Genomic DNA, 25217 nt, shown 5'->3' with positions numbered 1-25217 from the left:
TCTGACCTGGACTGTTATTTAATAATCAACTTTAGACAGTATAAAGGATTGTCATCTTAAAAACACAAATTAGCAGAGGGAGATCTTAATGATAGCAATTTGCTTGGACAACAATGTCCAAGGTTCTGCATATATTCCATAACTTGATGTGTAATGAGCCCGTCTTCGAATAATAAATCAAGTGTTTCTGTATCTTGCAATGACTTGTTTTGAACCTGTAAGAAGGAAAATGTGTCAATTAAATGGGCGAGTTGCAGAATTGAGAAATGAGCTCCACTTCATCCATTGAATCATCCTTTTGATTTCAGTGTGGTGCTGACTTTGTTAAGCTGCTACAGAAGTGCCCTAATGGTGAGTTTATAGCATATATGCATATCTTCGTGGTTGTCTTGAATACAATTATACCGTGACAGGTCTTACTAATATTTTCAAAGAGCGCATGCACATAATAGTTATTGATCAGTTTTGTTCCAAGGAAGGGCAACATGTTTCTTACGGTCTCCCTCAACTTAAGATGTAGCTAAATCTGTGTCACAATAAGTTGAATTGTTTTTAATTGTATTTTGATTATCTTGTCCGTTATGAGGTAAGTAGTGAGAGCGTAGTGAGAGCTTTGTGGCCAAGTGGTTAAGGCAGCTGACTTGTGATCTAAGGTTGGCAGGTTCGAGTCCTGGCCAGATCATTGCGTTGTGTCCTTGGGCAAGGCACTTTATCTCCATTGCCTCTCTTCACCCAGGTGTATAAATGGGGACCTGTGAGATAAAACTGTCAGCTGGGCACTGTTTAGCTGCTGCCATGAGGAGGGATTGTCTCTAAGTTTGACAGGTTATCGTTGACCGGGATAATATATTGTGATTTTAAGGGGCATAGAAATGCATTTGCATATAGTTGCGCTTTATAAATGAATATATTATTATTATTAGTATTTCGATGGATGTCTTTACTGTTACTGTCTGTGAATCTCTTCTGCGGTTTACATTGATTTGTCTCCCTCGACTCACTAACAAACAATACACTCAGTTGCATTGAGTTTGTGAAATATGAATGATATGAAGTGTAAACAATCTTTGTTTTGTTTGTTATTTATTGCAGGTGTTGAAGCAGTTGCTGATGTTAAGTGTGTCTCCTTTGATGGTGACGCAGACAGGATTGTGTATTTTTATGTTGATAAAGGTGATTCCATATGGCCCTTCATTGCTTCTAAAATGTACAGAGGTGCTAAATAGGTTCACTTCACTGATGCGAGGCATCTGCCAAAATCCTAAATTCCTTTTTCCGGTTTGTAAAGTTCTATGATTGGATTCAATGGAAAGTACTAATTTAAAAGGTTTGTTCGTACCGTTTCTTGAGCAATTGTACACTGACATTGTATGTGCTTGTCTAATATGAAAAGTGTGAAGGAGATGTAAACAATATGTTTTTACTCTTGGTAGGAAGATTTTTATGGTATTCTGAATGATAATTGTATTTTGTTGTTATAAGTATATAGACTTAATACCACCTGGCCATAAAGAGTAAAAGTGACCCCTTAATAATCAGCAGCTGTGTAGTAGGTATGGTAAGCCTCCCTCTAACAGGACTCTACTGTATGTCCTCGCATAGTGCATGTGCATATCTAACGTGGACATGCAGAGGTTCACACTATGGTTTATAGGTCTATCACATATTTTTGACATTTTCCAATCTACTTATTTCTTTAGAAAAGAAGTTTTACCTGCTGGATGGAGACAAACTTGCTACTTTGGTAAGCTCTATTATGTTTCACATTTCAGTATTAATAAATTCTGCTTTTTTTCTCTTGAACTGGAGATTCAAGTGAGATGAGTGTTTCCTTTGCTTTGACAACAGAATGGAGAAGTAATATTCCTTTCAGTGTAATAACCTTTATATACATAAGTACCTATTCTACAGCTGTCTTTATTAGTAATATTACCAACAAGGTTTAGGTTGTTTTAACATTGCACATTCCTGGCAAATGATAAAATGCAATATTCATTGAGGTATCAAGGATGTAAAATGTAGTTTTATCTTAAGGAATCAAACATCTCAAGGCTTCCTTCTTGAGGTATCATGCTTACTTGGTTTCCACCAATAATTCCCTGTTCAATCCATATGAAGTGACCACTAAAGAATAAGGTCTTGTAAACTGTAAATGACCAATCAACCCCACTAAAGGATAAGGTCTTGTAACCTGAAATTACCAATCAACCCCACTAGAGAATGAGGTCTTGTTACCTGTAAATGACCAATTAAACCCAGTAAAGAATGAGGTCTTGTAATCTGAAAATGACCAATCAACCCCACTAGAGAATGAGGTCTTGTTACCTGTAAATGACCAATCAACCCCACTAAAGAATAAGGTCTTGTTACCTGTAAATGACCATTCAACCCCACTAAAGAATGAGGTCTTGTTACCGGTAAATGACCATTCAATCCCACTAAAGAATAAAGTCTTGTTACCTGTAAATGACCAATCAACCCCACTAAAGGATAAGGTCTTGTTACCTGTAAATGACCAATCAACCCCACTAAAGAATGAGGTCTTGTTACCTGTAAATGACCAATCAACCCCACTAAAGGATAAGGTCTTGTTACCTGTAAATGACCAATCAACCCCACTAAAGAATGAGGTCTTGTTACCTGTAAATGACCAATCAACCCCACTAAAGGATAAGGTCTTGTTACCTGTAAATGACCAATCAACCCCACTAAAGAATGAGGTTTTGTTACCTGTAAATGACCATTCAACTCCACTAAAGAATGAGGTCTTGTTACTTGTTTCTTCATGACTTCTGACATACACTTCAGGTTCATCAAACCAATATGTTTTATCCACTTTCCTAGTAGGAAATATCATCATCTAAGATTCTCCTTCTTGAGACGTTGCACTCTTTTGTCAAATGACATTTGGCCTTCATTAAAAACACACATGAACATACCATCATGATTTCAGAGGTTTATAACTGCCAAATGGGCCATTTATTCAGGGATATTTCCTTGTTAATTGGTACAGCCCAAGTGACCTTTACAATTGATCACTATACCAGTAACCTAGGCCTACATTCAATCACATTGAGCAACAGCCCTGTTTAGTATATCATTAATATTCTGGACACAGTCTAGAACTTTCAGTGTTTTATATATTTCTTTTTACTATAACCAATTACGTATGCAAATTCTATTAACGTGCTGTAAAAAAATGTTTCTTACAGGCCTTCAATTACAGTACTATGAAGACCCTTGCCTGACTGACACCCATTCACATATAGCATAAGTATCTTGTTGAGATAAATTAGTATGTTAATTTGCTAGAATATTCAAATTATTATCTGTAATAAATTATTTCATAGTTTTGTAAAATTATTTAATAGTTTGACATAAATTTAGTTTAATAGTAATTGATTATATTGTCATGTATTTTAACATACTCCATGAAAATTAAAGCATATTGTTTATTTAGTTTGCAGGTTACATACAGAATCTTCTTACCTTGTCAGGGCTTACTCTGAATGTTGGTCTTGTCCAGACAGCCTACGCCAATGGAAGCTCAACTCAATATGCCGTTCAAGAAATAGTATGTACCTTTATACATGTTTTGTTACAATGGTATGACTGGATATCCTCAGAGAATTGAGAAAACACAAATGCAAATAAACCTAAATAATAACAAGATATCGGTTGCTATTCTTTGATATTTGTCTTCCTTTTTAATCTCTGCATTTAAGATGTTTACCGTGATAACACCTCAGGATGTAAGAATTCTCGACTTACAAATTTCTTGATGAATTGAATGTTAGTCTCTAATAGGTTATTAAGTTTTCTTCCAATTGAGTGGGATCATTAAACATAAAATATGTTTGTAATCACATCTCATAACAGTGAAACATTTGTACCTTTTAATATTTACATTTTATGAGGAAGAAGAAATGTTAGAGATAACTACTATGTGTTTAGTGTGCTATGTGAATGTGTAATCAGTAACTTGTTACAGTAGTTTGAGAAGTGTGTAAAAGTAAGTTGGCCTGACGTTTCGATCCTAGCAGGATCTTCTTCAGAGGCTGAATGACAAGTAACAGAAGGGACAAATAAAAGCACAGAATACAGACAGGTTAATGAGCAGGGTGAACACAAAGAGATAGATGTTAGGGGATTAGTAGACAAAGGATGGAGAGAAAAAAGAAACCAACACTAGTTTGAGTAGTGTGAGATTTGTGTCTATACATGTAATCAAACAAACTTGAAATGAGATGAACCATCTTAGCTACAGCAGTTGTTTATACCTTGCCATTGCTAAACCTTATTTCAAACAAGTCTCAGTATTATATGTGTTTTTTATTTATTTTTATTATTATTGTCATCTTTAATGAGGGTTTTCCTGCTCAGTGCAGAAGCACTAAGAAGTAAGTGTACTAAGAAGTATGTTGAGAAGGACATTGTGGTTTAACTGAAGGTCTAATGTTTGTCATATTTGGATACTACAGACAATGAAACTGACTTTTCCATATTTCCCATTTTGACCAACAGAAAGTACCTGTTGCTTGTGTAAAGACTGGAGTCAAACATTTGCATCACAAAGCAGCCGAGTTTGATATTGGTGTTTATTTTGAGGCTAATGGTCATGGAACAGTAAGTTTCAATTAGCTTCTTCTTTTATATTAAAGAGAAAAAACAGCAAGGCTATATATCTTACATGATATTATACAATTACATTACACAAAATATCAGTAAAGCAGACAGCCAAAGAGGCTTAGTTGTTCTCTGGCTCCTTGGTCTGTTAGCATATCCCCAAGTCGGCCATGTTAGTTGTAGCCATAGTGATATTCATGATGTCATGGATGTCCTGCTGCTGACTCCAGAAATACGAGATAGACTGAACCATCCAATCTTTTCACATCTGCAAAAAAAAAAAACAGGAACATGAAATCACCAAAGATGGATCTAAATCCAGTCCATCCAAGCATTCCTATGGGGGTTATCCTATTTTATAAGGTTTTCAGACTATCACTCTATTGACTTCAAACATCCTTTGATCTCTATAAACACCGATAGGATTTTTGTATGTTAGTTGGCTTTCAGGGGCCCTGGTTCAAGAGCTTCGACCCTACAACCTCATTTCATCTAAACTGTGCTTAACATGAGGCCCATACGAGAAATTATGGAACTGGGTATGGTACTTATATATGCAAGTTGGTGCTATCATTTCTATCAGTTTAATTAAACATTGCGTATTTTTGTTGTGTAAGGGTTTGTTATAATGGAATCTTGATTAATTTGAAAACAAGAACGGCAGTCCATAGCCTGTTCTTCCCTGTACCCTTCACTGATCTGAATTAATGTCTGCTCCTGTATGCAACCCTTACGTGAAAGCAAATCAATTATTTATGTGGCTAAAATTTCGTAACCAACTCTCAGGGTCCCCTGGACATTGGGATCACTGGTGTAAATAACTACCTGAACCAGCTATTGCTATTGCTCTTTGTACTCATTAAATTTGGATAGACACACTAAGTATGAAATTCATTGAAGACATAGCAAGTATGAAAATTCATCCAAGCTTATCTTTACAAGGGTTTCAGACTTTGAAAGCCTTTGACTAATATGATATTTTCAAAATACTCGACAAGTATGAGATGCATCTAACACGTAAAGTGAATTCTTAACACCAAATCTAAAGGAGTTGTTTTTTTATTACAAAATCTTATTACAGTTTTCACCAAGTCCAGTCAGGTTATTTATGCAATGTTTTGCATGAGTACTATGCATTTTTAGTTGGGCCAAAAAGGTGCAGTTAATTGGTACTACATGAATAATGACTGATTCTTGTACCCATATTAGGAAAACTTTGGTATGTGTGCTATGAAAGTTTCTTAGGTCTAGTTTAGATTTGATGTATGTTCTGAAATTAAATAGATGTTCTAAAGTGTTTTAGTATCCGTTTTTTTTTTTATAGTTACATGTTTTTTATATGGCAAGAGAAGCTATAAGCACATCCAGTTGCTTCTATTCCTATCATTTGCTTCAGTTGCTTCTATTAAACCTATCATAAACAACGCCGCAATGTGTTTTAGTTTGTAACCATTGATGAGTGATGTATTTCATTATGACAGGTGCTGTACAGTAAGAGAGCTGAAGAAGCAATATCGTCTGCCTCTCAAAACAACAGGTGAGAATCTTAACTCAGAGACTTAACTGCAGAGTGCTTTATTCATGACTAAAGATATTACCAAAGAAAAGCTGAAATAAGTTATTCATTTATCATAACAACAGTTTTGTTCCACTAAATATTTATCATATTCTTAGATGAGAGTTAAGCAGATGTGCTAAATAGTTGTTTAACTGAGATTGCTGCACAGAACTATGCAAGATTTGCCAAAGCCATCACCACGTAACAGAATATAGTGTTTAGATTCACAGGCTGTGTATGAAAGAAACTGGTTAGAGGGATGGCCGATGAACTTATGGCCATCACACAGAATTTCATTTATCAAACATTTGCTCATTAAATAATACAGTATTGCAGTGACTTTCAAACCCTAACTTGTTTGTCCCAAAAAGCTAGAACATTAGTGAAATTTTAAAACAACTGGTAGTGATAAGTGAGTTTCTCGGAATTGTGAAGATCGATTCCACATTAATTTTGCTCCTAACTTACCTGTCTCCTGGGAAAGCCTGTGTGTGATATGATCAGGACAAACTGTTACACTCTAAACAGAAGAAAAAGTATGCAGAACCTTTTACACAATATGTTGCTAGAATTTAGTAACCTTTGCAATCATCATGATGTTAGTGTGTAATGTGTGTGTGATGCCTTGCTTGCACACACAATATCTCAAAACAGGAATGTGATTGATCTCAAACTTAGTCTGTGGATGCTCCATATTGATGCCTTTTGTTTTTATACTGGAGATCAAAGGGTCATTTAAGATTAGCAGAGGTCAAAATGTGAAAAGTATGTGAACACAGTTTGTCAAGAAGGAAACTTAGATGGATCTCAAACTTTGTATGTGGATGCTCAAGAAGTGGTCTTGTTTTTGACAGAGGTGAAAGGTCAGTTTAGCTCATCAGCGTTCGAATGTGAAAACCTAAACACGATATATCAAGAGGGAACTTGATGGATCTCTAACATTTCATGTGGTTGCCCCATATTGATTTTATGAAGCCTATTGTTTATGGTGGCGGTCAAAGGTTGAAGATCCTTTTTAAACATGATATCTGAAAAATGGAATCTTGGGTGTATATCTAATTAAATTTGTGGTTGTTCCATAGCTAGAATATGAACCCTGTTGGTTTTATTAGAAGTCAATGGTTATTTGACATCATTGACATAACATTGCTCACGGCCCAGTTTACTCAAACCTGGTAACGAATTGTCCAAAATTTTGCCCAAGTTTAGAGGCTTCAATAATGCGTTCACAAAATGTAGATTGAAAGGGCCAGGCAGGTCCAAATGTAAATCCTTTAAAAACTTTGGTTGGTGAGTGGGCACAAAAGTTGTGCAAGGATAAGAGGTCAAAAGTTGTTCGAGGTCATTATTGTGCAAACTGTGAGATATTTTTTCAAACAAATCTTGTTTATAGTGCTGTAATGTAATTTTATCTATTGTTGGTAAAGGAAAGGGTAAAGGAAAGTGCATAGGAATATGTCTTGAAGTCCATAAGAAGTAACTAGCTATCAAAAGCAAGAATGAATCAAACCTCTATCTCTCCTAGAGGTTGCTCACATTGTCAGAAGGGCAGGTTTAAGACATCCAGTTTGGGAAGGGGCACAATAAGCAGTACAGAAAAAATAGGCCAGAGGTCATCTTGAGCACCTCACAGTAAAACATTACTGCAAACTCAACCAGTCATCAATAATGGAATGCCTGTATGGGATGTCTTGCTCAGTTGATATACATTTACAACTATGGCTGGAAGTGTTTTTGTCTTTCCTGCTGGAAAAGGTCGAGGGTTATCACAATGAATGCTAATATTGCCCATCCATGGGGGTGGGGGGGGGGGTCTGAATGGATGTGTTACTCAATGTATATACATGTAAAGTTAATTACAAAGTGGTTGATGCATTCTGCCAATCACAATTGTTGTAAGGGTTTTGTTTGTTCTCTTCTTACTGGAAAAATTTGGTCTTGTTTGGAGTAATGGGAAGTGTTAAAATCTTTGAAATAGTCCTCTTGCATCTTTGCAAAAGTCAATTGTGCTCCAACATGACATTCCATGGTCTCTATATCAGTGAAATACAGAGCAATCGGTGGAAACCTCACAACCTAGAACCCTCAGATATCATAACTAATATATCATCACAACCTCAATGCATCTTTGCATTCTGTTTATTTAGTCTTTCAGAAAGTCAAAGACATGCCGCAGAGTGCCTTCAATGTTTAGTCAATCTCACAAACCAGGTCAGATTTTTTTTATTTGTGATTGTGATAATAACAACTGGCAGTTTAATGTTAATTTGGATCATTATTATTATTATTATTAATGCAAATTGTTTCCTTTGAATGATTCAGTTTGCTTGGTATGAAAGTGAAGAAATTTGATTTCTGAAGAGAGCGATGGAATCTGTATCAATAACCAGCATTCATGACGTCATGAGATTAGGAAAATTTTCATCCGAACGAACTTTTCAAGCCCGAAGAGGGTAAATTAAATCTCAATTTTCGCAGGGAAAAATCAAATTTTTAACTGGCAGAATGGTTGATATATGTTCTAGAGAGCATTCTTAGATGGATCCCAAAAAGACATGACGTTGAAATTTTTGTGTCATGGCCACTTTAACCAGCTTCCTTATCTGTGGTATGCCTCTATCTGATCAGTAAGATATCATCAATATCCATGTAGTGTTGATACGTTGGACATCCCTTTCATATTATTCTGCCTCATATCATTTTAGTCTTGAACTGTTCAATATCCATACAGTTATTATACATTCTACATTCCTTTTAATCTTGTTCTGTTCAGTATCCCTTTCATCTGGATCTGTTTTATCCCCTAAACAGTGTTCTGCTCAATATAAACCAGCCTTGTGTTGTGTTGTTACCCTGTATGCAAATTTGCAAACTTAAGTATTAAATATTCCATTAATTCCATCAGTAATCTATATAATCACAGCCACCATCCTTTCCACCAAAGAAGTAAGGATCAGCTGTGTGACCATAAAGCAGGACTCCTCATACAGTATTGATGATAACAGAGTTGTCTTCAATTTTTTACACATTTTTACGTTGTCCCTTTCTTCTTCTTCTTCTACTGCTAAGACGGTTGGTGATGCTCTGGCAGATATGTTGTTAGTGGAAGCTATCCTCTATGCCAAGGGATGGAATGTTCAACAGTGGAACAGCTCATACACAGATCTCCCTAACAGACAACTCAAAGTAAAGGTGAGTGGTTGTTAGGTGGCAAGGTAATTACTGCAGTGTAGCACTATTGACATGTGTGGTATAGCTGTGGTTTGGTACAGTGTATACTACTTGCGGTCACACCATTGACATTTGTGATATAGCTGTGGTTTTGTGCAGTGTACCCTCCTTGACATGGTGCTTCCACACCATGGTTTTGTACAGTGAACGTTACTTGTGGACATAGCTTAAGAACATAGCTAAGTCCACACTGCTTGCACCACTGCCATGTGTGGTAAGAACAAATGTACTAAATATGGGGCACGTTGGCTAGGTGTCTGCAGTACTTTAAGCTTTTGCAATATTGGTTAAAGCTTTGAACATCCCCAAACCCATGAAAAGTAAAGAGTGAAGCAATCCAGAAGAATTAAAATAGAGGTAATGTTACGAAATACATTCAGCGAGGCATGTTCAAAAAGTTTGTTCATTTAAGTCGTTTGAGGTAAGTGTAGCAGTCCTAGAGCACTTCAGAATAGTGACTATACTTTAGTCAGATTCCAATCAGTGCATATGGTGTAGAGCTAATAAACACTAAAACAGTGTGACTCATTGCTGTTAATATGACTTCAAATTACCAGTTGTGCCCAAAGGGACTCTAGCATACACTGTAAGTGGTAGTAGCACTATCATGTGTGCTATTTCATTGCTCGCTGCAGTAAATGATACAGTGTTACTGCTATGTTTGGTATGAAGGTACCTGTTGCATCATATACTACATTTGGGTGAAAGAGAAAATCTCTTGACAGCTTTTTTCTTTGCTTAACACGTATTATCCAACTAAGCAGCAGACTAACACCTACTTTTTGTGTGTGCTCATTTTGGCTCTAGGTAAAAGACAGAACAGTGATCCGAACTACTGATGCAGAAAGACAGGTTACAGCTCCAGAAGGCCTTCAAGATGCTATTAATAAAACTGTTTCTAACTACAGACAGGCTCGATCATTTGTCAGGTTGGTCTATAACACAAATTGCATCCTTACCTTTAACCATAAATGGCCCTCGCCGGTGATCTTAAAGAGGAGGAGTTCAAAAACCACTTATCGATATGTAGTTGACTTGAGGAAAAGATTGGAGCAGACCTGCAAGGTTGCTCAGGAAGAATTGAGTTAAGCTTCTGCTAGACATAAAAAGTATTATGATGCAAGAACTAGAGACAGAAAATTCAAATCGAACGATAAGGTGCTGATATTATTGCCGACTGTTAATAATAAGCTGATACTGCAGTGGTGAGGGCCATTTGTGGTTAAAACTAAGGTTGGTGGAATCGACTACATGCTTGAGGTAAACGGAAAGGATAAGACTTTCCATGCAAACTTACTGAAGAGATACGTAGATCGGCTTGAAAGTGCCAAATGTCGTTGTAAGTCGGAGGACAAAAATGACAAAGGGAATACAGGAGTTGAAGTGTAGTGAATTTATTCACCGTGATGTACAGCAGATACATAATACAAAAACCAAAAAACCCTGAAAATAGATAAGTGAAAAATATTTTCTTGCAAATCTCGTATCGAAACAATAACATAATTAAATTGCGGCAATGTAATACAACGTGCAGATGATAAAACAATTGATAAAACAATAGCCTTGTGGAAATACCTTGAAGGTGCACAAAGAATGTAAATTTCTCACAAGGTGGTCTTTAAACAAAAGGAAATATCTTAAATCTGACCTGTGACACGCACCCCTTCTTAAGGAAGATGTTTCATCTTCCCTGAAAATTTACAAGTTTGGACCCACAAATGTCCCTTTAATGAACTCAAGATGTAAAATCGTGGAAGTGTGCTTCAAGCAGTACACCTACTGAGAAAATCTGCACCATGATTTTCAGAACCCTTAATAGCTTTTACTTACGAACCTGAACGGTTGTAAACACAGCGCCCACCGCATCACCCTGCTATTCTTGAACTTAGATTTCGTAATGTTTGCTAGATCTACAAAGTCTACCCCATACAGATAAGTTTGACACTTTTGCACTGCCCACACGAGGGCCACAAATTCTTTCTCAACAGTAGAGTACGAGACCTCTCTCGGTTGTAGCTTGCGGCTCACGTGAGAAATAGGATGTTTAATGCCGGCATCCTGCTGCAATAGCACAGCGGCTATCCTGATGTCCGATGCGTCGGTTCTTTTTGTAAATGATCTTTATATAAATGACTTGCTAATATTGGGTAACCTTAGAATAGGTGCAGTTTCCAGTCTGCGCTTTAACATTTGAAATGCTCTACTTTGCGGCCCACGACTTTCAACCTTGTTCAACCTCAAGGGTTTTGTTAGGTCGGTGAGAGGGGCCGCTTGGGCCGAAAAGTTTCAATTGAATTTGTTGTAATAGCCAACTAGGCCTAAGAATGACCTAATTTCCTTTTTTGTTCTCGGGACGTTAACCCCCAAGGCCTTAGTCATCGTCTTGGACCGCGGTTTTAGTAGTCCATTGCCAACCATGTGGCTTAAGAACTCTACAGAAGTTTGCCTGAATAACATTTAGCTGGGCGCGCTGTGAGATCCGCCGCGCGCAGCCTTTGAAGCACCCTTGGCACTAAATCTACATGACTTTGCCAGTCTGCCGTATACACTAGTAAATCATTGATGTAGTTCACTACGTTAAGCAAGCCTCTTAGTAACTTTCGCATCATGGGTGTGAACACCAGGCCAGTAGAAGTTACTTGTTACCCTATCAGCGGTTTTCTTTGCTCCTAGGTGCCCTGAGAAGGGAGCGTCATATGCTACGCTCATGACACTTTCCTGAAGAATTTTTGGAATAATCACTTGATTAAATTCCCTTCCATTTTCAACTTTGGCACTCTTGAATTTTCTCAAGAGTACTCTGTTAGAAACTTTGTACTTTACCTCACTGCCTCCTTGCGATAATTTTACCTCCCTTTTCTTTACCAACTTGTAAAACTTAGCAAATTCTTGTTCCTCTTGCTGCGCCTTTGACAACTCATTCCTATCGATGGCCGCCAACTGCCCCTTTACATTTAAGCGGCTGTAACGGACTTCCCTGTCTTATCTGCTGCGCGCGTCTCTACAGCTCCACTTCACGCCTCTACTTCCCTAACTGTTAGTGGCTGCCAGTTTGGCTCTGGATTGTTTGCATCCCTAGCACCTTCAATGTTCCTAATAAATAGATCGTGCAAAGGGTTGTCCACTACCAACGCATTTACTTCTCCAGCGAAATAGGGTGTGTCGATATGAATTCTGGCAGCAGGAAACCAACGTTCTGTGCTGTCCAGTAATTTTCATGGCTGTACCTGCCCTGTGAACTTTGACATTTCAACAAAATTTCTTCTAACTATTAAGGTATTACATCGGGTATCCCTCACCACCTCAACTTTGTGCTTTCCCATGTAACCTACGCTTATTGGCACGCCCGCATTTCTGGCGTTAACTGCACCAGCCTCCAGCCTCAGTTGACAAGCTTCACCATATTCAGCCCAATTATTTTTGCCTGTGGCAATCGTTTCCTCAACCCTTTCAGCTTCGGCACTAGCCCCTTTTTCAAAGCTACTACTTCCCCTTCCTTGATTGGCGGATTAATGTTTCTTACAGTCCTTTGAACCATGACCTGGTTGCCCACAATTGTAACTCTTCTTGTTTCTACTCCAATCCCTTTTATGACCCTTTAGTTAGTTTTAATTTGTTGCCTTTCCATGAAGTATGAATTACAAGTTTCCTCAACAGATTTCCTCCAATTTGAAGCTCTACTTTTCATCTAAGAGTATGTTTGTTTCATGTTAGGCAGCATCTACTGTTTTAATATGTATCTTAAACAGTTACCCCAGTAGTTTTGGGAGGCTTCTTGGAAAGTTAATTTGATAAATGCTTATTCCCTGTCTGTTGTTTAGTAATCAGAAGTTCTTAGTGAACCTGTTTGTCTTCTGTATTGGAAGAAGTATGTATGATTTTATCTCAGATTTGGCAGCATCAATATTAACAGGTTTTGTTTCTGTTCAGACCATCAGGTACTGAGGATATTGTCAGGGTTTATGCAGAGGCTGAGACTCAGGTGAGAATAATGACAATAAGCTGAAAGAAATAAGGAAAGGTGTTTAAATTGGTATTGAAAAATTCATGTACATCGTGAGCAAGTACGATAACTGGGCAAAATGGTTGAAAATGATTGAAACCTATGTTCTGCCGATGTTTATGCAAATCTGTGAATAATTGTATAGTCTGTTGATGATGTGAAGTGGGAAACCACTCACCAAAAATGACATACTTATAAAGGTAATCCTCTGTTGTCATTCAATGTATGCCTACAGGTAGCATTTACATATGTGATGTGTGTTTGTGTTACATCATTTGATCTGTTACTGTCAATGCACATGTACTCCTGGAAGCATAAACCACCTTCCAGATCAGACCAACGGTTCTTATACTTCGCTAGCTGCCTGTATCATAGTCTTCACAATATAGTTTGTAATACTCTTTTTCTCAGAGTCCGTTTCTGCCTACCACGAATGTGCTTGCCCACTGTATTTTACATGCCCAAGGATCTGTTGGATACAAACATGACTTACTTCCACCTCCGTTTAATTTTTTTCTTAATTTAAATAATCAACTCCATAGTCATAACACTAGACACTCAACTGCCATTCATTTTGATTACCCACGATTAGTTTTAAATACTAAATCTGTAAGATTACTGGTGCCACATTTTGGAATACTCTCGAACCCAAACTTAAATAATAACCAACCTTATCAATATTCATAAGGCAACTGAAGCTATATTTGTTAAACAATGATTTGTAATATATACGTTAAAGTTATCACATTTAATAATGCTATTTGTGCCTCCCGTTTGGGAAGTGGGGGAGGGGGGGGGGTGTAGTTAGCGTATTGTATTTAATTTTTTCATGGTGAATCTGCACTTTATGAGTGTACAAGCGTAGCTTTTTCAGATTTTCCATGCTTTTTTTCTTTCTTTGACATTGGTATTATTCAGAATTGTAAATGTAATTGTAAAAAAGAAAAAAAGTGAAATAAACGAAACGAAAGACTATCATGTCAAACACTGATAAACACACAGTGTTAATATACCTCAACTCCGTACAAGTGACATTGCTTATAGTTCTAGTTGTATGTAACTTCAGTAAGTTCAGTTTGCAAATATGTTCCATGTCTTTCCTCATGTTTCATATTCCGTTTACTGTCAAATGTGATATTACTGATATCGTGGATTTCTCATGTTCTGTGACATAACTTCTATTATATTACTTCTAAGTTCTATGTTATTACTTTTATTCTTTTTAACAGGCTTCAGCAGATGAACTAGCCAAACAAATTGCCCTTCAAGTCTTCCAACTGGCTGGAGGTATTGGTGACCCTCCTAACTGATTGCCTGGGAGCTCCAAGCATCCCTTGCAGCCTCAACCTGCCTTACCAATGTGCTTTTAGGAGTTTGGTTTATCCTACTGCATACACCCATGAGTGTTGACAATGTTGATAAGTTGTTTTCTTTCTTCACTAGACAGGATTCTTGTCAGTGATGTTATATTATTTATAGAAAGGCGTGCGTCTATATCAGTTACCCATCCATATATGATATCTGCGGTTATACCCACAGTGTTATCTCTTAACATTGTAATTATGGAATCAAGACTTCTTAAGCATTTGCATCATTTAGTTGCTTCATGGATATCTGTTTATGAAATGCACAGAAGAGCGTGCATCAAATGATACCCAATGTCTTGAGTTACTTTGTAGCCATTGTTCTGTGTAACAAGTTCACCAAAAATGCCTCATTTATTTTATGTGAGCAATTCAAGTTCTTCCCAACAAGTAAACAATTGTTTAAAGGCATTGAAGACTCGCCCCAAACCGTGTGCGGCCATCTGAAAAAGTTAACTTTCTGTTGCTTGCAAGTGACGTTTTGTTCGTGTCGCTACAAAATGCAGACAGTAATGAAACGTGATACCTTGTTATCTTTAGCTGGACCTGATATGTCCATCGCTGCATTGTTTGTACAGTGTTGTGGGTATTGACCGCAGCTGTATGTACTGACTGTACACTAGTGTCTTATTACAGACGGTAGCAAGCTGTGTGTGTGTATTTTCTGGGATCCATGGTAGTGTCTAACACTTCTATTACACCTCATTCGAAACTAGGTCAGATTACCAGCATTAGACGTTTTTTTTGGCGCGAGTCTTCACACCCTTTAAGGTGGCATTGAAATGCTGCAGTGATTTACGTATTACAGAAGTTTCCTTCTTTAGCTAGTCAATAAACAGCAGCATTATAAAATTCGCATGATAGAATGTAACCACATTTATTTTTCATCTGCTTAAAACAGCTAGCAGACCTTTTTTTCTTTATCTGTTTGTGCTTGAATTTTTAATCTTTTTCTTTCAAATGTTTTATTTAAAGTTGGATTTTGCAAAAAACAAAGTCTGAAACATTGACGCTTGTAGATGTTCTTTTACTGACATTTATTTTCAGGAACAACGTAGTGTTGACATTGAAAATAGGAAAACGACAACAAAGGGAAAATGAAAGGTTTCACCTAGTAGTATTATGACTTTATATCAATGCCACAATATCATCTTACAATCTCTGTGTCCTCACATATTTCAGTATTGAGGTACCATATCTGAAAATGTTTAGAGAATAAATCTTGCAATGTAGGGTGTAATGTATAATACTCTGACACTGAAATATCAACTTATTTGATCTGAATTCTAACCCTATATATTCTTCATCTTCTTCACCAAACTTTGCTGTTAGCCTGTTACTTCATCCCCCCCCCCCCCCTCCCAACACCTCCGTACCTTTATGTCTGGGTTGTCAGTTTGGATTGGCAACAGTGATTCTTAGTCAAGTTTGAAACTGTTAACATCCAAAGTAATCAAACAATTTAAGAGTGAATGCTTGATAACATTGTTCCTTATCATGTGTCCAATGGAACCTTCGGGAATTACTAAGTACAGATTAACTGGTCTTTTTGTGCATTTGATGAAATTTGCACATTAAGACTAATCCAAAAATTAATACCAGGCCCTGGCTCATTGAATACTGAGGGAGCTTTTTGACTCATGATAACTCAAACATATTGGGTAATTTCTGTGGGCTTTCAGTTTGTGTTAAGCATTAAACCACTTACTTCATGGAAACATGGGAAATTGAACTCTGTAAAAAATGAGCATGGAATAACTCACCCAGAACATTATCATCGCAGGTTTGGTGTAATATTAGTTTGTTTGCTTGTGTTCTTACATCTATGGCTCTATGTCAAGTGTAGTTTAGGTGAAGTTAGGTTGAAGGGCCCCATGCCCCTGTTTATGAGCTAAAGACAGTTACGTACCTAGTAACGTAATGATCATTATCTCATTATTTGTTGCTTGAGGTAATTCCTTTCCACATGCCGTGGCATATATTTTAGTAACCAAACCACAGAACTGGGCCAGTAATATCATTTTTATAAATCAGAAATATCTGGTGCTATGATTACTACACTAGGCATTAATAAAAACTCTTGGCCGCTCTGATTGGTTAATATCTATACAACTGAAACTAAGTTGTGTATATCAAGAGGAGAAAGGCCAACGAAAAACAACATTCCATATACAGAGACTTGTATGTACATGTAGCATAGCTTTCTGAACAAAATGATTTTGAATTACTGATTGAAGTCTTACTGTCCTAGTAGCAGTTAGTCATGTTGTATGTACAGCAGCTGTATTATACATTCCACTGTCAGTATACCATTATGCACAGTAACATTCACTCTGGATCATGTTCACTTACAATATGCACATCTATATTTGCCTTTGATAAGTTTTTGCTAAATCCTTTTAATAAATTATTTTCATCTTTCAACATTTCAGTATTTCTTATTTTTGATTCTTCACTGGAGGCAAAAGGGGTTCCGTGTGATAGGGTGTAAGTATGTGACACCCTTGGATTTTAAACATGTTAACTCAAAAAAGAGCATAAGAAACAGATTATTTTTTGTGATGATGAAAGGTCATTTAAAGGCAGTAGATGTCCAAGTCTGAAACGTTGTAAACTTTATCCGCTTAAAAAGAACATAATATCTGAATATCATACTTGGTATAAAGATCCACCTTAGTAACTATAAAGAGCCCAATTGAGGTCAAAGTTCTAAGCCCTGGTAAATATAACTCCAAATTTGAAACTTATGGATCAATCTATAATACACTTATTAAGTTCTCCTAAGTTTCACTTTTCGAGTTATCCTACTTACAAAGTTTCCTGACTTTAACCTTTCTTGAACTTAAATGACATATTGACCTCCACATAAACAATATGGTGCTTGTACTCACTAAGATGGATCCACATACTAATGTATGGACTTCATTCAAGCTTTAGTTTAGAGTTAAATGTGTTTACAAGGTTTTCAGACTATGACCTTTGTTGACCTCAAATGACATTTGACCTCTACAACAAACAGTGTGGTTCTAGTTTTCATTATGGTAGCTCTACATTTATTCAAATATGAAGTTCATCCAAAGCTTTAATAATAATAATAATAATGAACAGAGGGAGTAACATGTAGTGTTCAGTTGATATTTGCATGTCATATGAAACAACGACAATTTGAGATGTAGATATCATAAAGTAACAACCATGTGATACAGACTATGCCATCGAAAGAATAAACGTGTTAGAAATCTCTCTAAATCAGGTGTCATTTTGTACTCAATTCCAAGGCCTGCCTATGATAACATGTTTAGAAGGATTTCAAGTTTTGAAAGCTTTTGACCTTCACCAAAAACTCCAGACCTGTTTCACATCAATATATGATGCAAGACGGATGGGGGGAGTGGTTGGAGGTTCTATATTGCATTCACAGTTTCTCAAAGTGATGTTTCATGAGATACAAAGCTTTGCATATTTTACATGACAGTTGCTGACCTTTGATCCCTAAAACAATAGAGACTAGTCACTCGTTAGAGCAAGCTACGTGCCAAAGTGAAGGTATACTAACATTCCCCTTCTTGAGAAGTCATCTTATAAAGTATGGCATCACACAACATGCAAGCTTGACTGTCAATAGAGCTCTTCGTATTACACATCACAATGATTGGATAAGTAATCGGCTGATAAAGAACTCTATTATTTCCTGATATGACTAAATGATGAATTTTATCTTTGTTGCTGGAATCCCGAGGCAGTTGGTTCTAGAATCGGTCGTTTTTATTTAAGATAAATTCACCCGTAGTTTGGGTATTCACAAGCACTGCTTGTATTGTGTTACTTTCTATACCACTAGCATCTTGTTTAGGCACTGTATAAACTTGAAGTGGAAGGCCGTGAATCGGAGTGCCATCTGAGATTCCTTCTGCTGTATCAGCGAACACTCCAATGTCAGATATGGGAATCAGAGCCTGTGGAGTTGACACATTGGATTTGGAAGGATGATAGTTCTGTAAGCACAAAAACTTAGTCCCAGCAAAATTTGTTAAGCTGCTTTGGGCGGTAGCGGTTGTTAGTTCCGTGGCAATGGAGGTCTGCTCATTGTTCTGGATTGTAACAAGGGCAGGAGTTTTGGTACTGGTTTGGTAGAAGGTAGGAAGCTGCTGAGATGAATCTTCTGCCTGATCAAAGGCTGCAGTTTGGACCACGTACACTTCAGTGTTGGCATGAGCATGGCTGTGGACAAATTCCACAAAAAAAACTTTTATTCTTAAAAAATACAAACAAACTTTGAAAGAACCATTTAAAGTCAATGGAGAGACAGCTGACAAGTTTTATACAAGAACATTAAATGGTATTACTGCACACTAGATTATTTGAGTTTGTACCATTAATGACAAGTGATAAGAAAGTATGACCTCTACAAAGTGCAACAGAGTTCTTTTGTTCAGTAAGGCTTACCAATTATACCAATAATGAAATTCAACCACAATGTTATCATGTTCATTAGTCAAAGCATTTGCAGTACACATTCACACTGTCACTTCCACAAGCACACACCACCACTATTGCAGATTCCTTTTATAAAGCAAAACTAAACCTATGGCATCACTATCTTCTGAAATTGTTAGACTTTTCACTATATTATCTGTAGAGTACACTCTAACTACTACAACATTTCTATGACTTACCTCCAATGTTTCTTACTGTGAGCCTTTAAGCTGGAGGAGTGCTTGAACTGAGCATCACAGTCCTCGCATTTGTACGGGAATTCCCCAGTATGGGTCCTTATGTGGTTTCGTAGATTTTCCTTACGATTAAAAGCTGCACTGCACGTCTCACATCTGAATGGTTTTTCGTTGGAGTGTATTTTCATGTGTCTGTTCAAATGACCCGTCCTTTTGAAGCTCTTTCCACACTGTGCACAGCAATGGGGTTTGCTGTTATTGTGAATCTGCTTGTGTGTCTTCAGGTCACCCATAGTCTTGAAGTACGTCATGCAGAGTTCGCACTGGTGAGGCTTTTCCGAACTATGAACACGTCTATGGCTTCGTAGATCATTCTTTCTCTTAAAGAGAGCACCACACTCCTCGCACTGGAAGGGACGTTCTTCGCTATGGGTGATCTCGTGACTCTTTAGATAGATCTGTACATTGAATTCTTTGCCACACACTTTACACTGATACTTTGGAGCGTTGGGTTCATGATAGGAGAGGACATGACGATAAAGGTTAATTGACTGGGTGAACTTTTGATCGCAAAAGGTACATTCAAACGGCTTCTGTCCAGTGTGAGTACGAAGATGAACTTTAAGAGCTGAGGCATAATTACATTGCTTTCCACAGTAAGAGCAGTCATACTTTTTCCTATTCGATGACCTTTTGCCACCCTTCCTATTGTGAAATACCATATGATTGCGAAGATGGGTCCTGGACGTAAATAGTCTCTTGCACTTGGTACATCTCACATGCTCCTTGTTACAATGTTCTCTTAATTGTTTCGGTGATGGGAAACTTCTCCTGCACATTTTACAATCTCTCTGCTTTGCCAAAGTCAATACAGCTTTGCTGTTGGATTCTTTCTCTACTCGACTAGTTTTTATTTTCAATCCCTTTGACCTGCTGTCCTCCCCGTGGATAATCTGAATGGGTAATGCCGGCTTCCTACTCCTACGGGAGCGAAGAATTGGAAATCCTTTAAGGGCAGCCTTAGTTTCGACCATTAGGGTGGAACCTGGACGAACATCACTGGGTATCACAGAGGATTTACTGCTCCTTAACGTTACTTGTGTATTTAACTGCTGCTCTGTTGTATGTGAGGCTACTGTGTCATCAACACCTACTTCAACATCCTCTTGACTGGTTTCATCTACAAAAGAAGAAGTACTTAAGTATTCTTTAGATGCCCTCAGACTTTGTGGCTAGGTATAGAAATCTTGTCAATAATATAAACATGTTTACCTGATTATGGCAAAATGGTCAATTTCCATATTAGGATACCGACTTGGAATGTAAAATGATGAAAACTAAAAAATATTAGAGCCAATTTTACCATTTTTCAGTTAACCAACTTCGAAAAACAACGATTTGTCATTTGATCAACCAAATTGTTACCTTCACTATAATATCCAGGCACTGCAGAAAATGTCAAACAAAGTGTCTTCAAATGCCCACTTCTAAAGAGTGATACAAGCCTTAGGTGATACAGTGCTTACAGTCCTTCAATTTATTTGAAAGTAGCATACAGTAATTAGGTATTCACATGCTGAACCTTTTACTAAACTTAATAAGGTCTTCAAAATACAAATTTATCAAGCTGAGCACTGAACACCTAGCTTTTCTAGTTAATTTGCTGTAACTTGATTTTAACAAAGTTCACACTCAGAAACTTTTGCTGTATCAGTACAGTACCTTTACAAGGACAAACCAGGTGACAGCAGGTATGTTCAGTTTTAATTAGGTTGTGTTCACTTGTATTTATAATACATTGGCCAGACTGATGATATTTACTTTGAAGAGCAACAAAGACTACTATGTATGTAACATTAAGTGGCATGAATTGTCTGTTTACAGATTGTTATCGATAAATATTTTTCAGAACTTGCAACTTGGTTCTTGACCACCTTTTAATCGCAATCGTAACTGAAACTAAGAAAATTGGACTTTTAGAATAGATGAATTAATCATCGCAAGTACCAACAAATGGCTTTTGTTGTGAAAAGAAAGGTTCAATATCAGTGTGTCATTATCGGCATTGAGGCTAAATTTACTGATACCTATATGCTGCCAATATTGGTCGATACTGATATCACAAACGACTATCGGTGCGACATTAGCTATAATGCAATACAGATATACATAAGTTTTTACCACAGTTAACTCTTTACCTGAACATCTCTTTGGACTTGATTTATAACACTTTGTAGAACCATTCCTGATAGCTCACATATGAAAAGCCCACATAACTTGCTATATATCTATGTAACATGAAATGAGTTGCTTTACCTGTGTTCTTCTGACTTTGAGAGCTGTTCACCTGGTTCTGTTTCATGTAGGTTTCTGATAGCTCAATCAGTCTTTTGTTCATGAGCTTCTTTGCTTGCTTCTCTAGTTCAGTCAGCTGGAATTCTTCAGCATATGACAGTATTTCTGTACAGTTGTCACCGGTCAGCTTGCTCCTCAGATACTCACAGCAGGCCTCCTTGACCGACACCGAATCCAGTCCTCTGGACAGTTTCAACAGACCCTTAACATCGTCCAGTGACTGCAACTTCACCTTAGATGAGTACGCAAACTGGATGAAGAATTCAAATGCATTTGCGGAGATGTTCTTCAGGTTGCTGATATCAAACTCCGTCTCTTTGGAATGATTGTAGAAATGATGATGGAAGAAGTTACTGAGAGCAGCCAAGAGGAATTTGTGAGCTAGAAAAGACTGGCCATTGATAGAGATGGTTACATCACATAGATGCGGATGATGTAGACTGTCCTGTAGCGATGATACGACCATCTCTAGCTGGTTTGGAATGCTGACCATGATACTGCCATCTTTCTCATGGGTCGCAGTGGCACTTGTACACACCATGATGTCTTATCTCAGATGCTGCAAAACATAACACATTAAATGTCACTGAAAATGTAATATTGTGCAACAACCATTTATAATCTTTAATGTGTTGAGCTTACCAAGTACGTGATGTATTTTAAAAGATATATGCTTTGTCAACCTTAGATTTTCATTGCGTAAAAAGATCGCTTTGATTTAGGCAGTGTTGTGGAGAAACAGTGACATTTTTGCATACCATTTCAATGGACAAGAAAACAAAATTGAAAATATGCAGTCGCCAATGGAGTAGTGGCTCAAAGTTGCGGTGAGGTACTGTATAATTTTACCCATGTATACCTAGCTACAGTATTACAGTTCTAGAACTACAGGAGCATTAAAGAGAGTGAAGACTCGCGCACAAAGAAACGTTGGATGCCGGTTATATGACCTAGTTTCGAATGAGGTGTAACAGAAGTGTTAGACACCACCATCGATCCCAGAAAATACACACACAGCTTGCTATTGTCGGTAATTAGACACTAGTGTAAAGTCAATACATGCAGCTAGTCAATACCCACAACACAGTGTACATAGCAGCGATGGACATCTCAGGTCCAGATAAAAGATATCAAGGTATCATACTTTTTGTACTGTCTGCATTTTGAAGCGACAAGAAAAAACTTCACTTGCAAGTGCAACGGAAAGTTACCTTTTTCAGAGGGCGACATGCGGTTTGAGGCGAGTCTTCAATGCCTTTAATGTTAGAGTTCAGCTAGGCTACTGTCGTAGCTAGGCAGCCACATTCTTGCAGGTGTTCTTTGGAATTTCAGACAAAATATGCCAAGGTGCATACTTATGATTCTGTGACATGTTTTACATTGTTCATCTCTTTCTTTTGGTGGAAGATCTTTAAATTTCATACTGCACTTGAAACATTTTCCAATGCGCATAACATAGTACCAAGTATCTGCATAACTTTAATTAGAAGTATACTATGAAGAATGATGTTGTAGCTTTGCACTACACAACAAGTAAGAGACGTTAATAGCGTTAATAGCTCGGCAAGTGAATTTTCCTCTTGACGAGTCAACTTTTACTCACGCTCGCCAAATAGGGAGTAGTTTTAAAAATATTTGTAGAGACCTGGTAGTACATAGGCCTATGACTACCTTACACAAGAATCACATCTCAATAAACTTCATAGAAATCAGAAATAGCCTACATTCAACACAACTGAAAGTTCAATGCTGTGATACATTCAGCTTACTTGTTACCTTAACGTTGAAAATCTAACACTAACAGCTGAAGTACAGTAGGCTCAATGCTCATTAAAGCTTTATCATGCCATCTCACAGTTACACTGTTGATACCCAACATGATTTTTTACGTTGCAAAATACATTCAACACGACTGAAAGTTCAATGCTGTGATACATGCAGCTTACTTGTTACCTTAACGTTGAAAATCTAACACTAACAGCTGAAGTAGGCTCAATGCTCATTAAAGCTTTATCATGCCATCTCACATTCACACTGTTCATACATAACATGATTTCTTACTTTGCAAAATACAGCTATTACCAACGCCTAAATCTGATATGACAACAGTTTAGCGATTAAATATTCGTTCGATACACCATCGTCACTCGAAAACCAGTCTAGGGCCTAGGCTACATAGTAATAACATAGGCTACGCTATACTTTCCTTGTTTTCTGCCACAAAAATCGACGAAAATTTGCCAGAACTGATTCACAGCAAAGTTTCGGTGATTGGATGAAATATAACTTTTCATCTGGGCTAGGCCTAAAAAAGTTCCAGTCAGGCCTAACTTACAATTAATATATTATTATTCTATAGGCCTAGTAACGTAGTATAGGCCTATGGCTGGTACTGTGGTAGGCTAGATCTAGCATAACCACGAAAGGTTGGACCAACAATGAAAAGTTAGCCTAGGACTAACCGGTTCACCGTCAGACTTAAGTTTGAGCTTTGCAACTGCTTCCGCAACTTCGAGGATGACTGTTGGTGTAAAGAATTTACTGGATACTACGTATGATTCCAGTACCAGTTTGGTTAATGCACAACATACCTGGTTTCATCGCTGCCCGTGGACTTCGGACATGACTTGATAAAGCGCGAAACACGTTCAAAAATGGATATAGGGTCCCTAACAGTACTACTAGTACTACCACAGAATCAACACGGAACGCCATCTGTTTCAGTGACGGAGTGTCCATACAGTCAGGGGGCGGATGCCCCCCCCCCCCCCCCCCGACGGACTCAAATGGACTGCTGGCGCCCTTTTCAGCTTTTTACCACTTTTTACTTATTCGCGATTATTTACTTTTTTATTGCGCTCTCATCTACCTTTTGACATTTGTCACATTTTGTTGGCGATGACACCTATTTAGTCTTCGTTTATCTGCAAATTAGCAAGGCCAGGAAAGGGTCAATTCCGACGATCTAGGAAGTATCTTTACTCAAAAAAATTGTGTACGCTCCGCGCCAACCTGTGGTGGCGCTCCGCTTAGATAGTGTCGAAAGCGCCCCTACAGACCATTCTCGCCCACTTGACCAATACCCCTAGATCCGCCACTGATCTGTTTACCAATGTTTGGAGAAAATATCAGCATGTTAAAAGTTTGAATTGCTTTGATTTTCCACAGATAATATATACACGTGGAGGGACCACACCTAGTTAATATCAGCATGTTAAGGACCACCTAGTTAAGTTAAGTAAAGCACCTAGTTAAGGGACTACAATAAGTTATCAGCATGCCAATATTAAACTCAATATGTAATTTCCATATAAGTATATCAGATATAACATTAACATGTTAAAACGCATTTGTTTTTTGGAACCTGACAAGGCTTTCTGGGTTGACCATATCGTCGTTCGTAGGCG

The 25217-nt window shown here is 37.6% G+C and overlaps 2 protein-coding genes across 3 annotated transcripts in view; one reads left to right on the top strand and one right to left on the bottom strand.

Moving 5' to 3' along the window:
• The window catches only part of LOC139967521 (phosphoacetylglucosamine mutase-like), a 33666-nt gene extending 16460 nt beyond the window's left edge, over positions 1 to 17206 (top strand). Inside the window, exons 8-18 of the mRNA XM_071971409.1 lie at positions 309 to 351; positions 1093 to 1173; positions 1701 to 1744; positions 3461 to 3574; positions 4525 to 4626; positions 6108 to 6163; positions 8332 to 8395; positions 9254 to 9376; positions 10223 to 10344; positions 13346 to 13397; positions 14648 to 17206. Coding sequence (XP_071827510.1) covers positions 309 to 351; positions 1093 to 1173; positions 1701 to 1744; positions 3461 to 3574; positions 4525 to 4626; positions 6108 to 6163; positions 8332 to 8395; positions 9254 to 9376; positions 10223 to 10344; positions 13346 to 13397; positions 14648 to 14728 — 882 coding nt within the window. The 3' untranslated portion in view covers positions 14729 to 17206. The remainder of the gene's footprint in view (positions 1 to 308; positions 352 to 1092; positions 1174 to 1700; positions 1745 to 3460; positions 3575 to 4524; positions 4627 to 6107; positions 6164 to 8331; positions 8396 to 9253; positions 9377 to 10222; positions 10345 to 13345; positions 13398 to 14647) is intronic.
• Positions 15805 to 24552, bottom strand: LOC139967520 (zinc finger protein 131-like). Of its 2 annotated transcripts, none has more exons than XM_071971408.1 (4): positions 24402 to 24552; positions 21772 to 22369; positions 19459 to 20635; positions 15805 to 19003 (listed from the first exon to the last, which is right to left on the bottom strand). In XM_071971408.1, the coding sequence occupies exons 2-4, from the start codon at positions 22349 to 22351 to the stop codon at positions 18532 to 18534; spliced, it is 2229 nt and encodes a 742-aa protein (XP_071827509.1). In that variant the 5' UTR covers positions 22352 to 22369; positions 24402 to 24552; the 3' UTR covers positions 15805 to 18531. The 2 variants fall into 2 exon arrangements, with proteins under 2 accessions (XP_071827509.1, XP_071827508.1); XM_071971407.1 differs by having other exon boundaries at positions 24273 to 24506.
• Positions 24553 to 25217: the final 665 nt, after the last annotated feature.

The sequence above is a fragment of the Apostichopus japonicus genome, chromosome 5 (genome assembly GCF_037975245.1).
Source record: "Apostichopus japonicus isolate 1M-3 chromosome 5, ASM3797524v1, whole genome shotgun sequence".
Taxonomy (NCBI): domain Eukaryota; kingdom Metazoa; phylum Echinodermata; class Holothuroidea; order Aspidochirotida; family Stichopodidae; genus Apostichopus; species Apostichopus japonicus.
Note: the sequence above shows the minus strand (reverse complement) of the source record. Positions and strands in the feature narration are given on the sequence as shown.

Coding starts and splice junctions, on each gene's coding strand:
- LOC139967520 (XM_071971408.1), bottom strand. CDS start 22,351: ATGGTGTGTACAAGTGCCACTGCGACCCATGAGAAAGATGGCAGTATC. Junction 20,636..21,771: donor TCAAAGTCAGAAGAACACAG/GTAAAGCAACTC, acceptor CTTCTTTTGTAG/ATGAAACCAGTCAAGAGGAT. Junction 19,004..19,458: donor CACAGTAAGAAACATTGGAG/GTAAGTCATAGA, acceptor ATTTGTCCACAG/CCATGCTCATGCCAACACTG.